Below are 17452 nucleotides of genomic sequence, written 5' to 3'. Positions count from 1 at the left end.
GTTGACCCAGCGCTGAGGGATGTGGTGGAGTTGAGAACGGTCAGTGTGAGGTTCGTGGTTGGACTGGAGGATCTTCAAGGGCTTTTCCAACCCCGATGATTCTGTGATTCTCAGAGCAGTGGTGGGGTCAGGCTGGCCCGTGCATTTCCAGGAAGGGGGGTTGTGTTTGGGGGCCACCAGTTTGCCCTTCTCATTAGCCACGTGCACAGAGGGGCAGACTCTGCATGTGTGCGCGTGGGTCCGTGGGTGCACGAGGTGGGTGTGAAATCCTTGGGTTCGTTTACACTTTCACTTCCAGGCCAGGTGAACCTAAATTCCCTGCCCCTCCCCATGAATTCTTTTCTTTTTTTGCTTTCAAACAGAAGTCCGTAGCGTTGCGTTTCGCTCAGGACCCTCCACTTACGCGGGAAGCCGGGTGTGGTTTTTCGTTTCGGGTGCGGTTTTGGCACGCGGGGCTGAAGAAGGTTTGAGGAATGGGAGCTAATCTCATCCTTGTTTTTAAACCCATGCTTAAAGCCAGGAGGAGGAGGTAGTTCAGAGCCAGAGCTGCGTGTGCTCGGTGTTGCACGTGTTTCACGTGGGGTTATGAGCTCTTTCTCCCTCGGGAAGTCGTGGGTGCGGAGGAGCCTGGCTCTGCAGACCCGCCTTGGGCTCGTGCTGGCGTTACGGGTGACTGGTGTGTCCCCAAAGCCTGAAGGATCAGGTCTATAATTTGCCTGACATGCACCACTCGGGGCTCCAGGACAGACAGCTTGCACTTTGCAAAGGAAATATTTTGCAGCTGCTTTCTTTCTTGCAAAGGAAAACCATCTCGCTTCAATATTCTTTGTTTTTGGTATGTCAGAAAAATAATAAGGAAAACCATCTAACACAATGCATGTGAGTTTATAGAAATCTTCAAGTCCTGCAGCAGAAGTTAATGACAAAAGACGATCCTGTGGGAGCAGAGAAACGGTGATTCTTGATTAGGACGCGGCGAAGTTGTGCCCGGGCAGAGCTGAACCAGATCAGTGCGGTCTTCAACGGGACTAAAAGGCACTTGGTTTTATATTCCCAAATTTCATTCCAGAAATAGAGTTGCTTACTCTCACGTGGAATGGAGGAAGGGAACGAGGAGTTATCTGGCAGTATTTTCAGATGGTTCAAGCTATTTAGGTTTGTTAAGATGGGGGGAAAAGCTGTGGAAGTAGAAAGGGACCTGACAGATCCGTGGCCGCTTTGCTGCTGCGCGGCGCTGCGGAGGACTGGGCTTGATCCCCTGCTCATCCCACATGCTAAGGGCAAGGCAGGGCAGATTAGAAGAAAGATTAATGAAAGATTATTGAATATTAATGAAAGCAGATTAATGAAAATATCCATTAACCATATACATAGAGGGAGGAGAGCGTGTGCCTCTGCTAGAGTCACATGGAAATTTCTCCTCACTCTGCAAGAATCCCTAAAAACAAGACCAAAACCCCCCTGAATTGAAAAAGCCCATGAAAAAGAACCCCAGAGCTGGTGGAGTGGCAGTGTGTGCCTCGGGTATGTATCTGCACGTACATACATGTGTGTAATACACCTTCCCTGGAGCTGTCTTCTGTTTTGGTTTTCCTATCTCAAAAAAGTGTAGTGGAATTAGGAGGAGCGCGGGGACAAACAGCAGGAATGATTGCAAGCACGGAAGGATTTTCCTGTGAAGGGAGGTTGAACAGATTGTGGTGATTTTGTTTAGAAAGGAGCTGAATAAGAGGAGACATAATAGAGGTACATAGAATAATGGACAGCATAGAGAAGGTAAATCTAGCTCTCCCATTCATCCTGCCTCATAATTAAAGAACAAGGGGACATTCAGTGAACCTGACAAAAAGAAATACTTTTTATTCAACACACAATGACCTGTGAAATTCATTGCTCCAAGATGTAATCAAGGCCAAATGTTCAGAAGCATTCCAAATAGGATTAGACATCATATGGAAAATGCAAACATTTAGAGTTTTATTTGACAGGATTCAGACAGGATTCCTCCTTTTTTTCACAGGGGAAGAAAAAAAAAGAAAGAAAGAAAGAAAAACTTTGATGCCAGAGCGTGAGGCAACTGCTAGGGCAAGGAAGGAGCTTCTTCTGGTGGCCAATTATTTGCTAATTACCACGTTCCCTGGCCTGCTGCGCGCCGGGGATGCCCCCGCGCTCGGCGCTGTCGCGATAGTGGGTGAGGTGATTATAAAATAATGAGCTTGCAGCGGGATGGAGAGCGTGGCTTTATTCAGCGGGGTCTGGCCTGGCTGGGGTCAGCTCTGCAGCCCTCGGCACGCTCCGTCTCTGGCCAAGGGCAAGGTTTTCTGGCTAACTGGGAGCGCTGACCACCGGCCAGAGCCTTCACGACCCGACATCTGCCATCTCATACGGAAATTTAAATATCCCAGCTGGCTCCTGCTTCCCCCTGCAAGAAAAAGTTTGATGTTGAGGTATCCTTAGCCAGCTAGCCTTGACCGAACAGTTCTCCCCTTCAGACTCATCCACACACAGTGCCCTAAGCAAAATATTTGCCCATAGTTTCTCTCGCTTCAGGTTATTAAAATGTAACATCAGTTGTTGAAATCAAGCACCTGAGAAAGCAAAATAAGGGGGAGTTTGTCTTTTTTTTTTAATCAGGGCAGGTTTGTGACAGGCTCTGCTCCTTGTTTAAATTAAATGTTACTATAAGTGACTCTGTCGTGGGTAAAATATCATTTAAAGCCACAACTGAGACTGCGCCGTTTGCAGATTCAAAAAAATGTGAAGTGTTAACTGAAAAGGGTCTGGTGAAAGGCTCCGAGAGGTAAAAAGATGCTTTTTCAGCAGCTCAGTTAAATCCATCTCCTCTCCCCTTCCCCAATAAAATTAGCATGAACCAGACATTGTTTTGCTCTCTGTGGCAGTTGCTGAGAATTCACAAAAGGAAATTCTAGATTGTAATTTAGCTTGGCCTCAGGTAATATGTTAAATACACTTGGGATACATATAATCTAAGATTTTAGTTTGTACAAAGCTATTTTTTCCTCCAGTGTTTAAACAATACTGCTTTTAATGAAGAAATCTGGCTTTATTAAAAGCCAGATCTGTGACTTACAACTGTTTCTGCATATCTGCTCTCAATCAAGAGAAAAGAGTTTAATTTTTGTAGCTTTGTTCGCTTTGCATATGTTAAACTGATGGAACATGCACCCAGGGCATCACTTCAGAGACAGTTTGTTCCATAAATATGTGCTCCTCGCTTAAATACCAGATGTAGGTGAAGTTAGATTTAAACAAAAAAAGCAGCAACAATGAGAAATCGAAGTGCCAGGATCGTGCATCTAAAAAAAAGGCCTTCGTATTTTTAGGAATGTGTAGGCACTTGGCGTTTTTCAGGAGAAATACGGAATGACGGGGTCTGACTGGTTCTGTTTGGACTTTGCTAAGAAAGTGGATGGTCGGAGCAAGGTAACTGCAGAATTTGGATGCTCTGAGGGCAGCGCTGCTGCTGCAAACAAGACGGGGACGTTTCTCTGCAAAGGCAGAGTCTGCCGCGTTCCCAGGCAGCATTACTCACTGTCTGAAACCGTAACTTGGGTGAAAGAGTCGGGCCCGATAATTTCTTTTGGAAAACTGGTCTGAATTTTGAAGTAAAAACATAAGAACAAAGGAAATAGTTTTTGAGTAGAGTCAGTCTGAAGTTAGCCTTTGACCATTTGATACATTCCACGCTGAAAAGGAAGTTGAAGGGGGAAAAAATTTAAAAAAAAAAAAAAAAAAAAAATCAAGGAGGATACTGGTAATGTTTTCCACATTTGAATTTTAATACATGAAACAGGCTATAAAAGGCTGGCCAGCTGCAGTAAATAAAGTAGCAGTGGGAGGTATGGACCGGAAACTTGTCGAGCGCGCTGGTGGAAGCGGCTGTGCCCACCGCGCGCTGCCCGAGCGCGCCCGAGCGACCCCGGGGCGTGCGGAGCCCACGCTCCCTGCCCGCGCTGCCTACCCGTGCTCCTGCCCGTGCTCCCGCCCGTACCCTCTCCCTGCCCACACTCCCTCCCTGCCCACACTCCCTCCCTGCCCGCGCTCTCCCTCGCGCAGCAGATGTGCGCCTTTTCTCCCCAGACAAAAACCAAGGCAGAGATCGGTCAGACGCTGCTGGAAATGGGACTGGGAGCGCTCGGGTTTGCCTGGAGCCAGGCCAGGTTTACAGCTGTGTGGCTGGGAGCAGCGAACGGATTGCTCGAGCAGGCTGGCTTAAAAGGGATTTCTTATTTTACATTCCCTCGCTTTTTTTTTATTAGCGGCCCGGTAAGGAGAGCGTTTAAGCATTGACTAATTTTTAGCAGGCCCCTGGAACTCGCTGATGGCCCTGTTTCCAATTTTCCCCGTGCGCATTCATTCGCACCGTTTACAAATACAGTGTGTTTGATACCAGTTTAGCAGCAAACTGGTTTAGCGGGGAGAGCCCGGAGGAGCCGCCTGCTCCTCTGCGCCCGCTGTGTCGCAGCCGCAGCACGTGCAGCCAGGAGAAGGGCAGCAGAAAAGCTTCTAAATAGGGATATTTCTTCAGTCGCAGCCCTCGGGTGCAAGAGCTCCGCGGGGGAAGCCCTCACAGGGCGTCAGGCGGGGTGGAAGGGTGGAATTTGAACACCCAACACCTCTCCAGTGCGCCCAGCATCCCCCCGCTTGTGCCCCAGCGCTTTGCAGGGGGAATTTGGGGGTCGTGGGGTTGAAGGGGGTGACCCCCTCATCAAGCCAGGGAGGTGGAGGTTTGGGTTTCCCACCCCACCAACACCCCCGGGTGCGTGTGCTCGACTTCATCACCGCGAGTCATCCCGTTGGGACCGCGCGTGCCGTTGGAGTTAAGCACGTGCGCAGGCAAGTTGCGGGATTGAAAACACGGTAATGAAAAGGGAGGTGACCTCCCTTCAGCGGGCTTCTAAAGTCGGTACAGAACCACCCGGGACACCCGCAAAAAACCTTCTGGGAAGAGGCCAATGTGGCTTAGAAATGGTGGACGAGGGAGGGGTTGGCGTCAGGCCGCTCGTAACGTTTCCGTCTCTTAAGGGTCTTCAAGGCCGAAGTTTTAGAAATCGCACGTCAAGATAAAAACTTGGGAGTTTTGGTTGATTTAATCTGCCCATCTCTGTCTCTCAAGGGCCTGAGCTGAGCGTGTATTTTGAGCTTGAGCTGTGAATTCCCTGGCTTTCCGCAGTTGCTGTTATTTCAGAGGTTGTGCGGATGGCGGGGATTTTATCGTAACACTTCGACTCGAACTGTAGGAAACAGCAAAACCCGAACTTTTGCACAGGGATCTTTGAAGACACGTGTTTCTTTTGCAGCAGCGCACAAAAGTATTGATGAAAATTATAAACCAGAAATTCACATTTATACATCACATTTAAGACAGCGCTTAGAAGCCCATCAGCCAGCCTGCACGCTTCACGTGAGGGCCCACAGGAAGAGAGCGTGTTCGTGTGTATTTTTTTTTTTTTTTAACATCCACATTAAATTAACTTATGGAATTTTCCACCCCTAGGAATTAGAGTAGCAGCTCATGAAGTAATTCGGTTATGTCATTCGTACATAAACAAAGAGAGTCAAGCGACTTGGCGTTATTTAAAAGACAAAATTTGGCTTTTGCTGTCTTGTCTTACTATCTTTTTCTCTTCTTAAGTTTTAGCACAGTTGTAGCTGCTGCGTCTGTGGTTTGTTTTGCTTGACTGTGTTTTCTAGTGAGCAGGTATAATATAAATTTAAAAAAAAAAAAAAAAAACGGACAGAATGACCTTACTGGAATGAAGTCTGACATAACAGGCACCAGTGTAGGGTTTTTATATAGCACCATTTTCTGCCTAATTGGTTGACATTCCTAATGCCACGCAATTAGAGCCTTTATCATATTTTTAAATTATTTTGGAGCTATAAACTTCATTTTGACCAGGAGAGAAACCGCTGACCAATATTTAACCGACACCTTTTCAGGAAAGCGTTGTCCTGGCACAATGGCTCCATTCATTTCCAACCAGCTAATTAGGCACATGGTTAAACCCACCCCCCCCCCGCATCGTATTTGGGTTGCTGGGTTTTAATGTCTGCGTTGCTTGGTGCGGTGGTTGAATCAGAGGTGTGGAGCTGAGGAAGGTGCCGGGGGGGGGAGGAAGGCAGCAGCGAGGGTGGGTCAGGCACCTGATGCTCCAAATGGGACAACTGGGAACCAGAATAAAGTATCCAGGTGTGTGAACTTGCCTGCAGCGGGGTTTCCCCCCTCCCTCCCTCCCCAGCCGTTCAGTGAAGAAGAGTTAATATTCTTAATCCTGTACTTTAGGACCCTTTATATCCCTGGATTTAGCCAATACTTAAATGGATAATCATCTCTGCTGGAAAGAAATGGCAGTGATTATTGCAGTGACTTCCCTCCGATGGCCATGGCAGCCCACTTCCCTCCATAATAGGTCGCAACCGGTTGCTTTCCCTTAAAATACTCCAATTATCTCCCACGGTGGGAACGCGAAGCTGGCGAAGTGTGGGAGCCCTCGTGCTGAGCGAGCGCTCATGGGGGCGTGGGGGGGACAGGTTGGGGAGAGGAGCTCAGCATCAGCGGCCTCGGTAGCACCAGATTTTGGAAAAAAAGGCTGGAAGCCGGCTCTTCCCCCCGCCCCCCCCGCTGCAGCCACCCGGTGCTGCCGCACTGCGGGGACCCCCCAGGACACACGTGGGTGCTGCGGCGGTCTCGGGGCGCGCTCCCCGGCATCCCGGCCTCGCACTGAGACGTGGCACTTGGGCTTTTTGGCCCCTTCATCTTCGTTTGGCCCCTTCCTTTGAACGGCAAAGTCCGGCTTTGCCGCTTTAGACTCCGTTTAAACGGCTTTCGCATACAACTGGCTCGCAAACGGCCCTTTCATAAGATATTTGGCGAGCTGCTTAGTACTCAGCACTACTCTCTTTTCTGTAGAAAAAAATGTGAACTTTGCTTTTTCCCTGATTTAATGCCACTCTTAATGTCTTTTTTTTTTTTTTTGTCTTTTTTTTTTTTATTAAATCCTTTCTTTTGCTTTTGATCTTATTTATAGCTGAGCCACCGGTCATATGGAAACTATTATTGTATAGCATGGAGATGAAAGACTTCGGTGCAGTTAAATAAGGGTGAATAATTTGGACCAATAATACACACATACAGTGAGAGACCATTTGTGTCAGAGTGCCCTGCGCTGTTCCCTTTTTAATACAGCGGTAGAGGTTTATAAGGGCTTTGCACAAATCTGCTTTCTGTCAGACTTATAAATTTTGACAATATTGAACACATGTTAACATGCATCACCTTACAACTTTCTTGCCGCATGTTTTTATTTATCTAATTGGATAACACAAGGTCATCATTTTTAAAAGGACAAAGCATGTTGCTCGTTGGGTTTGTCCATGATATTGCCCGGTTAGGAATAATCTTTCCCTAAGTATAGAGTGAAGCTGCGATCAGGGCTGTAGGTGATAGTTTTTCCTTTGTATTTAGAAAGTTAATTGCGTGTGAGACGGCCGCCTCTCAGCGTGAGAGGGGTTAACCGTAAGGAAAAGGTTGCAACGCTCGTAACTTCATAGGAAACCTTTCCCCATTTTTTACAGCTTATGTCTGCTCCTTACCATGCCCAAACTTCAAATGCCCATCTGTGAGCAATAAAAGAAACATTTGTATGAGAATTTCTTACCGCTGCTCGGGATTCACTTCTGGGTCAGGTAGGGGCTCTCCTTGCTCGGGACGATAAAGTTTCCACCGTCACATCCGTGACACAGAACCGGAGGTGATCTGAAACGAAAGGCAGCGCTGTGGGGCTCTCGGTGCCGGGGGGTTCCACGGCGAGGGTGCAGTTCAGAGGCACCAGCACAGCTCTGTGTGTTGAGGAGAGACTGGGTGGGGGGGGCTGCTCACCACGCAGACAGGTTTTTCTCTTTATGCTTGCTGAGAACGGAGCGTCTTCCCGGTCTGTCCGTAGCAGCAGGTGAGCCCCTGTGTGCTGGTGGGGGGAGGCAGGGTGGGAAGCTGGTGCCCTGGACCCCCATTCCTTCTGGCCACCCATTCCCCCTGGACCCTGTTCCTCCTGGCCCCCCCATTCCCCCTGGACCCTGTTCCTCCTGCCCCCCCCCCCCCCCCCCCCCCATTCCTCCTAGCCCCCATTTCTCCTGGCCCCCCATTTCTCCTGGTCCCCCATTCCCCCTGGAGCCCCATTCCTCCTGGATCCTGCTCCTCCTGCCCCCCCCATTTCTTCTGGCCCCCATTTCTCCTGGACCCCCATTCCCCCTGGACCCCATTTCCTCCTGGATCCTGTTCCTTCTGACCCCCCTATTCCTCCTGGACACCCATTCGCCCTGGCCCCCCATTCCCTCATTTCCCCGTGGCAGCAGCTGGGAAGGTACACATGGAGAGCAGGGTTTCACTTCTGGGAGGGGTGATGTATACATCTTCAATGGGGGAAGCTCTCCTTTTACATAAAAATCCATGATCGCTCTGTATAAAAGGGATTTTTAGACAGATCCGTCCTTCCCAGGGGCTTAGGCACCCCTGTCTGGAGCCGTGGAGGGGGGCTTAGGCCAGCACCCTGCTCTGAGGACCCTTCTCTGTGGGGATAATATTAGTAAGGATCACAAAACTGCCAAATTCAGTGCATCGGTGAAATAAGCATCTTAGCAGAACAGTTGCTTTTTAAAAAAGAAGGAAAAATGCACTTTGTGGAACAAAGGTGAAACTGAATTATTTTCCCAGTGAATTATCCCAGCCTCGTGTTCTTCATCTGGGTGAACTACAGGTACACAACTCCATCATGAAATGCTGAGTATTCAAGAATTAATTTCCACGTAGTTTTTTAAAACAGCTTCCCATTCGTGATGAATGTGTAGATAGTGCAGATAATCTGGAATAGACACAGACCAGCATAACCAGAAAAACCTGACGTTTGTGCTGATATCTGTTCTATAAAACAAAAATGCACAGGGAAGGGAAGACGGGGTCTAGCTTTCTTCCAATTATTAAAGTTTTTAAAATACCATAAAAGATGAATATGGGTGTGAATTGTATCAGCACTAGTGTGGCCAGCAGGGACAGGGAAGGGATCTTACCCCTGGACTCGGCACTGGTGAGGCCGCCCCTCGATGAGTGGGTTCACTTTTGGACCCCTCACTCCAAAAAGGCCATTGAATGACTCGAGCGTGTCCAGAGAAGGGCAACGGAGCTGGTGCAGGGTCTGGAGCACAGGTGTGATGGGGAGCGGCTGAGGGAACTGGGGGGGTTTAGTGTGGAGAAGAGGAGGCTGAGGGGAGACCTCATGGCCCTCTCCAACTCCCTGAAAGGAGGGTGCAGAGAGGGGGGATGAGTCTCTTGAGCCAAGGAACAAGCGCCAGGCCAAGAGGGAATGGCCTCAAGCTGCGGCAGGGCAGGGTCAGACTGGCTCTTAGGAAGGATTTCTTTGCAGAAGGGGTTGTTGGGCGTTGGAATGGGCTGCCCAGGGCAGGGGGGGAGTCCCCATCCCTGGAGGGGTTGAAGAGTCGGGTTGACCCAGCGCTGAGGGATCTGGTGGAGTTGAGAACGGTCAGTGTGAGGTTCATGGTTGAACTGGAGGATCTTCAAGGGCTTTTCTAACCGAGATGATTGTGTCAGTTCAGGCATCCTCTGTCCAGGTTTTGGTGCCGTGTCCATCGGCCTAGTAGGTGCGTGCCACTGGAGGGGCCGCAGAACGATGTTGATCCTTCCTCTGATTTTGATCCCTGCCTCTGGGATCAGCCTTCTCTGTACCAGTATTTATTTATCTTACAGGAACCTTTTTAACCTTAATAGCCAAAAAAGACCCAGGACTGGGGCTTCTTGTGGTTTTTCCCTGAATTACCTCAGTTGGGGTGTACTTCACACGTGAGTATGCACCTGTGTGTGCCTGGGATGGCGATGGCAAAGGGGAACTTAAGGCAGGGATTTATTTGCACATCAACAACAGAGCCTGCTTATACCTCCCCTGCACATTTTAGGATTTGTTTTTGTTGGGGTTTTTTTTCCACTCCAATCTGCTGAGTGCTGCAGTAGGGGGTTGTTTAAAGAGATGGAAATAAATAAAATATTAATAGAACTTCAAAGTGAGTTTGATTCTCTAAAGATAAGTATTATTTATAATCTACCCTCCCCGGCTGGGGGGGAATGATTCAGATCTTCGCTCCACCTCAGGGCAGAGTTGTTGTTTGTATAACAGACAAACCAGCAGCACTGCTGGCTGAGGAGGGAGGGGGAAGCAGAAAACGCAGCGTTTTCGGCGTCGCCAGCGGGGCCGGGAGCTCCCTGAGCTCGCGAGCGTTGCTGCGTTCGCTCCCTCCCAGCGTCTGTAGGCTGGGCTTTATTTCAGCAGGTCACCTGGGTTTCAGCTGCGTTGGCAGTGTGGTCGTGCTCTTGAAGGTCCTGGGCTCCTGGAGATTGGGTGGAAAGCCCTGATGGTGTTTAAAGGAGAAAAGGAAATTATGTTTAAAAAGACAAACCGGGCCGGCCCATTTTAGGGGGCATCTGAGACCTGAAGTTTGCTGTCAAAGCGGTCGTGTGGGTCCCCCCGCGCAGGACAGAGACCGAAACTGGCCCTCGTAGTCCTCTGCTTGGGGGAGTACTTGGCGTGGGTTGGTTTTGATCTCTTAGTAGAGATCCATGTGCATGCACGAGGCATTTGTAGCCTGGTAGAGTTGGAGTTGAAGTCTCGCCGTGTCCCAGAAAATGCGGATAATGAAGTGATGGGGCTGCCTCAATCTTCTTGCAAACGATTGAAGCCAGAGAAATAAATTACCCAGGAAAACACGCTGTGGAAAGGCCCTTGCCAGGTGGTTTGTGTAGCTGTAGAGTTCAAAAGTGTCGGTGTTTTGGAGCAGCCCCCTCACTGTGTCATGAGGAGGGTCATGGGTGGGAGAGGTGAGCTCTGTCCCACCTCGGGGTGCCCACCTCCCACCCGGAGAGAGGGGAAAATGGGCTCGAAGGCAACCACAGCAGATAAGAAATGATCTTTCTTTTGTGCAGAGATGGCCAGAGGTTGGACTTGCTCACTGAGCAAGCCTGGAACGTGCCAGTTGGCAGGACAAAGAGTTGCAAGTCTCAACAAGCAAGATTGATCACATAGTGGGTTGTGAAAAGGAATAAAAGAATTGATGGGTTTTGTCATTCAGCTGTGAGACGTAATGCAGGTGGTTACCTCCCAGATCTCTTGAGAACCTAAAGGAGAAGAAATGTGAGGAAATTCTTTTATTGGAACTAATTTTTAAAATGTAACTAAAACTTCCTATCGGTGTCAGTGGTAGAGTGGTGGTGACTTTATGGCATTTTTTTTTGCATCCAGTTGAATTCAGTCCAACGCTTCAGTTTAAAAATCCTCCAAATCATTAGCTTTCGATTATTACCATGTCTGCTTCTTGACATTGGTGAAACAAGGCGTAGTCCTCAAGAATTCAGGCCAACTATCGAGGTAGCCAGGTTGTCCCTCTTCAAGCCAGACCACCCAACTGGAGGCATCTTGTGTAGCTCCAGAACGGAGGTGGTCCAGGGGAGGAGGTGGGCTGCTCCAGGGCAGGAGCAGGATGGGATGCTTGCCATCTCCGGGTCTGTCTGTCTGTCTGCCTGCACAGGTCACGGACGGAGCCCGGGGAGGCTGAAGAGGAAAAGGGAGGGACCTGGAGGGAGACGTGGCGTCTGTGACAGCGCCTTTACAGCTTCCAGCCCCTCTTGGGAGCTCTGCTCGAAGCGGGGTGGGTGGTTGCCAACCAGAAGTGGTATCATATGTTCCTTTGTCTTCATCGACCTCAAAACTTAAATGGTTTTGGTCTTTTGTAGAATCACAGAAAAACGTAGATCGGATGGGACTTCTGGAGGTGGCTGGGGTGAAGCCCCTGCTCGTGGTGGGGCCAGTTCTGGGGTCAGGGCCAGCTCTCAGGCTCGGTCAGGTTGCCCAGGGTCGTGTCCAGCGGCGCTGGGCATCGCTGGGGTTGGGGAAGGGCAGCCTGTGTCTTCAGGCGTTTTCTTTCATAGGTGCGGGGGGAAAAATACTTCCTCTCCTCAGAAGGATGTCATCAGGATTTTATTGCCTTTCCTGCATGGAGATTTCAGGAAGTGGAACTGCCGAACTCTAAGCGCCCCGTAACAACTGATTCTCTCTTAAAACCAAATAATGCCGGTTCCAGTCTTTTCTTAGTATCTCATGTTGTAAAAATTAAAACGTCGCAACAAAGAGAGAGTTTTTGTCTCTGCTATTTTACACTTGCTTTCGGTTATTTGCATTTCGTCTAGTAGTAAAAGATTTTCTCAAGTTCCCCTTGGCAGGATTCCCTTTTATCTTTCTTACTGCGGTCTCGACTTGCTGTTAACAATTATCCTATATTATCTTGTAAGTCTGATTAGAAACATCCCTCCATCTTTTTATCTGCCTGAGCACTTACTTTTTGGAGAATAAAGAGCGATTTACAGTTCTCTGCCAGGTTTATCACCCCTTTCACTCCAGCGGGAGGGGCTGCCTGCACCTGAGGAGGTGGAACGCCGAGTTTTTCACGCTGTCTGTCCGTCCCTGCGGTCGGTACCTCCCGGGCTCGGGGGGAGGCAGCGCCAGCGTTCCCGCTCCGGGTGCTTTTATATCAACTTGTGACAGTTTTGCTCTTCAGCTACTTAAGTCTTCTCATCGGTCTCCTAATGAAGGAGCAACCCTGCTCCACGGAGTGTGTCCGTGAGCCACGGCGAGGGGAGGGATGGATGCGTTGCCATCACGCCCGCGCTGTCAGCTCCGATGATGGCATTACTGGAGTGTTTAATAAAACCTTTATTGCTATATTACCTGGAGTCACGGCGTTGGCAGGGCTGGTGCTCCTTTGGGTTTGGGACTCGGTGCTTAATGAAATACAGCGAGCGCTAATTTGGACGGGGCTGCTCGTTTTGGAAAGGCAGGTGACACGTCATTGTATTCGGGGGGGAGCGGGGGGCCGCGCCGCTCGCTGCCGCAGCTCCCGCTGTCAGAGGCTTAGCTGGCATTACGGGGGAAAAAAAATGGCAGGCCCACGAAGCTGATCCCCCCGAAATGAAAGTCGAATGCCAAATTGAAATTCCTGCAGGATTTCCGATAGCGGTGGGGGAATTGAGAAGCCCACAATTAAGCATATGGGCATTAAGATAATTGTCAGATCTGTTGGCGGACATGATAGAAGACAGATGGGTAGGAATCGGCGCGCTCGGCTGCAGCACCCTGGGAGACAATTTGACGTTTTACCTGCCTGAGCTGCTCGGGCGGGTTTTATCAGGAGGCCCCGCGTCCTCCCGGGCGGCCCGCGGGGTGTGGCACGGGGTGTCGCGCGCGGGGCGTCGTGCGCGGTGCCGCGGTGTGCGCGGTGCTGCTCTGCGGCTCTACGGGCCATCTGCGCCCTCTAGTGAAACGCAGCCCGGCGCCACGGCTCCATCGTCCCCATCCTTCTCCCCGGGGTTCCCCGGGATTTGGGGGTTCGGGGTCTGACCGCTGCCTCTCTCTCTGTCTCCTCGCCGGCAGGTCGGAGCGCACCGCGAGGACGGGGTCAGCCTCCGCGGGAGCCACTCGCTCGTGCCAAACCAGGTCCCGGTCCCCCAGCTGCCCGTCCAGTCCGCCACCTCCCCGGATTTGAACCCGCCCCAGGACCCCTACAGGGGTGAGTACCAACCGTCTGGAATTCCTGGAATTCTGGGGGGCCGAGCTTGTGGTCGCGGGGGTGTTGGGGACCGTGGCGCAAAGCCTGTGTGCTAATTTATCTCTGCATGCTGAGATCCTCCAGCTATTACAGCTGGAAGCGTGCGAGCGACTTCCCTCTGGACGGTGAGTTTTGACACCGGGGCTGCTTTAAGCAGCAAAATTCAGAGTGTAGAAAACTGCTGGACACATGTCAAAAAGCGGCTGAGTTTAAGGTGAGACTCAGACCTGCAGATTTTCCACCACCTTCGCAGTTCTGCCCGCGGGCAGGGTGGCACCGGGGTGCCTCTGCTTGGCTCACGAGGTGCGTTGCACCATCCTGAGCCTCCCCGACTCCTCTGCGGGGCTTTGCAAACCCAGAGCACGGTGGAATTAGGCCTAGAGGCAGCTGACCTTCCTCTTAAAGCAAGGAATAAATTGCCCAAACTATTACGATGGCTTACGAGGTCTGCTCATTCATTGCAGCCGAGGTATTTTGATTATTTGATGATAATTACATATTAAAGATTTATTTGAAAATGAAGAAGTTACAGAGTGATTGAGGAGCAGGAGTAGCATCTCATCATCCTGTGCCCCTTTCCCCAGACCTCAAAGCCTCACCTAAAACCCGTTGCCAGGAGCTGCCGTCCCCACGCCGGGCTCTGTGGCGACGAGCGGGGGCTTCACCCTTCGCGGGGGGCGGGGGGGGCCGGGGGGGGACACAGCACCCCGTTGGCCTTGACCCCTCATCCGTGTCTTTTTTTCTCGCAGGCATGCCCACCGGACTGCAGGGGCAGAGCGTCTCTTCGGGGAGCTCCGAAATCAAATCTGACGACGAGGGAGATGAAAACCTCCAGGACACAAAGTCTTCTGAGGACAAGAAACTAGAGGATGACAAGAAGGATATCAAATCAATTACTAGGTCAAGATCTAGGTAACAGTATATAATAGTGTCGCTTCATTTAATTCCTTTACTGGATTTCGATGAAGTGAACAGAACAGGAGGAAACTATGAGGTTTTTTCCTGGCAGGTAAAACCACAGCCTAAGCGGAACGGCGTGGCTGTTCTGGCAGTACCGAGTACCTTTCTGGTACCTGTACTCCAGGACGTCCTCAAATTGGAACAATTCACAAATTTGGACACTTGAGCAAGTTCTCTACAATCTCTAAAGAAATTGCGTTACGCTAAAATGGACGAATTAGGCTGTTATTCCTCTCTGCCTATGCTTGCAAATTGGAATACAGTATGGATTTTCACCAAAATGTGCCTGAGAGCTGATCACACCTGCATCTGAACTAACAAACCGTATGCTTTTCTTTGACCTCTGAAATAAATCTGTCATTCCCAGTCCTCAATTTCTGTAGGGCTCCCTAGGTTTAAGCGGAGGGTTTAGAGGCCTTCGCTTCCTTGGCGTATTCTATATAAATTTTTGGAAAGTACTAGTGAAGCTGTAGCTGGATTATATCATCTGGCCACTCGTGGGGAATGTGAACAACCTCTGTGGGTGCTGCAGACGTGAGCCTGAGCAAGGCACAGGCTTTACTTCTGTCCCTGGGACTCACCACCGGGCCTGGGGCACGGCTCAGGACTGCTGATACTCCTCTTCATCAGCTGAGTCCCAAGCTTTGTAGCAAAAATCCCAATAAAGCTGAAATCCAGGCACAGCCCTGCTTTGTTCAGGGTTTTTTTCTGAAGGTGAACGGCAGTGTCCTTCTGCCTTTTCTCCTTCCACGCCTGGTTTCTGTCTGAAAACCCAGCCGAGGGAAGAAGCGGCTGAGCAGACGTGCTGCCCCCGGGAGCGCGCCGAGACTCGGACCTCTCCGGCCGGCGCTGGCCGGTGTTTAAAACGTTAATTACATTTAATTACATTCGCGTCTCTTATGACTGGAGAAGATACATGACACTCGAGATTTTCTCTGAATAAATGTGTTGAAGTAACCATATGTAGAAGTGAGGCTTTCATGTGCGTTTACGATATGGTAAGAAAAGCACCTTTATGCTGATGTGAGGTGATCGTAGTTCTTGTTAATTCAACAAATATGCTGTTGCTTATGCATATTTATATGTGCTTTGAAGCTTTTGTAGGCTAACATTTTTGCTTTTAACATGCTTATAGCTTTAAAAGGTTACTCCTGATATTTAGTTATATGTCTAAATCCATGTTGTTAGGGCTGCTGAAAATTTGTTACGCTATTTGCATAACCAATTCAAATTATATAGTGCCAGTGACTCACCGGTGGATGTGTTTTCAATTTAAAATCATCGTTTTATCTGGATAGAAAGCAGTCTTGTTGCAGAAAGGATGCAGAAGTTCACCATAGGGCTCTTCACAGCCGTGAATTATTTCCATGGCTCTTTGCCGGTGCCCCGTGCTCTGTGCAGGGACTGGGGTGCTGCCAGTGGCTCCCCACCACCGCTGTAGAAAAAGTTTCTTCCAAAACCCAAATGATGGGAAATGTGGAAACACATGGCTGATTTCTGGCTTGGAAGCTACTGCTGAGGGGCCGGAGCCTGTGGGGTGTGAGAGGGGCAGGTCCCGTCACTGGTTGGGGACGAGCTCCTCGCTCCGGGGCGAAGCCACGAGCAGCGAAGACGGGAGCAGAGCAGAGAGCCCCCAGCGTGTCCTGAAACACAGGTTAAAGAGATTTGCCACGGTGTAAAACTTGGCTGTGATAAAATACATTATTGAAAAAAAGCTGTATTTTTGTTTCTTTAAAATACCAGAAGTCCCACCTTGCAGGTTGTAAAGCTTTGTTACAACCTGGAGCTTTAACTCCGTGTAAAATTGAAGGGGACTGAATTTTGCCCAGGTTTGGTGGATGAGGAACAGCAACCAACTGCTCAGAATGTGTCTGCTCATGACTCGTAGGCCTGGTTTTGGACAAAGCCTGTTGAAAATCTTTGCACTGCTTATTTTCCACATCATTAGAAAATGATGTATTCCTTTTGTCTCCCAGCAATAACGATGACGAAGACCTGACACCGGAGCAGAAGGCCGAGAGGGAAAAGGAAAGGAGAATGGCCAACAACGCTCGGGAGCGCCTGCGCGTCCGCGACATCAACGAGGCTTTCAAGGAGTTGGGCCGGATGGTGCAGCTCCATCTGAAGAGCGACAAGCCCCAGACCAAGCTCCTGATTTTACACCAGGCTGTGGCCGTCATCCTCAGCTTAGAGCAGCAAGTGCGAGGTCAGTGTGCCGCCGCGTCTCCCGACGTCCCTGCCGGCCTTCGGCACCTCTGAGCGCGCGGGGTGCTGGTGTAGGCCCGTGGCACGTTTTAGCTTCTTTGGCAAGATCCAAATTCAATATTAAGCTCAGCTGCTCCTCAGCGAAGCACAAACCAGGGGGGTGTTGGCAGAGCTTGGGCGCGCAGTTGTGCTGCATCTCAGCGCTGGACCTGCCCAGGGCGCTTCCTCCGCGTCAGCGCGCTGGGTTCCTGGAGCGGGGCTGGAATGAATCCCAGAATCATCTCGGTTAGAAAAGACCTTGAAGATCCTCCAGTCCAACCATGAACCTCGCCCTGACCATTGAATAACTGGCAGTGAATTATTTTAAATGCTTGTGCGGCGAACAGCCCGATCCGCTCTAAAAATGTGAATATTTGAAACCACTTTTTGCTTCATTTCAACAGAAAGAAACCTGAATCCTAAAGCGGCGTGTCTGAAAAGAAGGGAAGAAGAGAAAGTATCTTCAGATCCTCCTCCGCTTTCCCTGGCAGGACCCCACCCTGGGATGGGAGATGCCTCCAATCACATGGGACAGATGTAAAAAAAGGCAAGTAGGGTCTCTGCC

The 17452-nt window shown here is 50.0% G+C and overlaps 1 protein-coding gene across 14 annotated transcripts in view; it reads left to right on the top strand.

Annotated features, from left to right (window-relative positions):
* Positions 1–17452, top strand: part of TCF4 (transcription factor 4) — a 240276-nt gene that overhangs the window by 218105 nt on the left and 4719 nt on the right. For 10 of the 14 annotated variants that reach the window (XM_074856959.1, XM_074856954.1, XM_074856953.1 and 7 more), the window contains 4 exons: positions 13509–13644; positions 14433–14595; positions 16620–16849; positions 17292–17434. In XM_074856959.1, coding sequence (XP_074713060.1) covers positions 13509–13644; positions 14433–14595; positions 16620–16849; positions 17292–17428 — 666 coding nt within the window. In that variant the 3' untranslated portion in view covers positions 17429–17434. The remainder of the gene's footprint in view (positions 1–13508; positions 13645–14432; positions 14596–16619; positions 16850–17291; positions 17435–17452) is intronic. The other 4 variants (XM_074856957.1, XM_074856952.1, XM_074856965.1 and 1 more) reach the window with 1 other exon arrangement.

Source organism: Strix uralensis, chromosome Z (genome assembly GCF_047716275.1).
Source record: "Strix uralensis isolate ZFMK-TIS-50842 chromosome Z, bStrUra1, whole genome shotgun sequence".
In the NCBI taxonomy this organism is placed as follows: Eukaryota; Metazoa; Chordata; class Aves; order Strigiformes; family Strigidae; genus Strix; species Strix uralensis.
The sequence above is the reverse complement of the archived record's forward strand: the minus strand, read 5'-3'. Positions and strand labels throughout refer to the sequence as shown.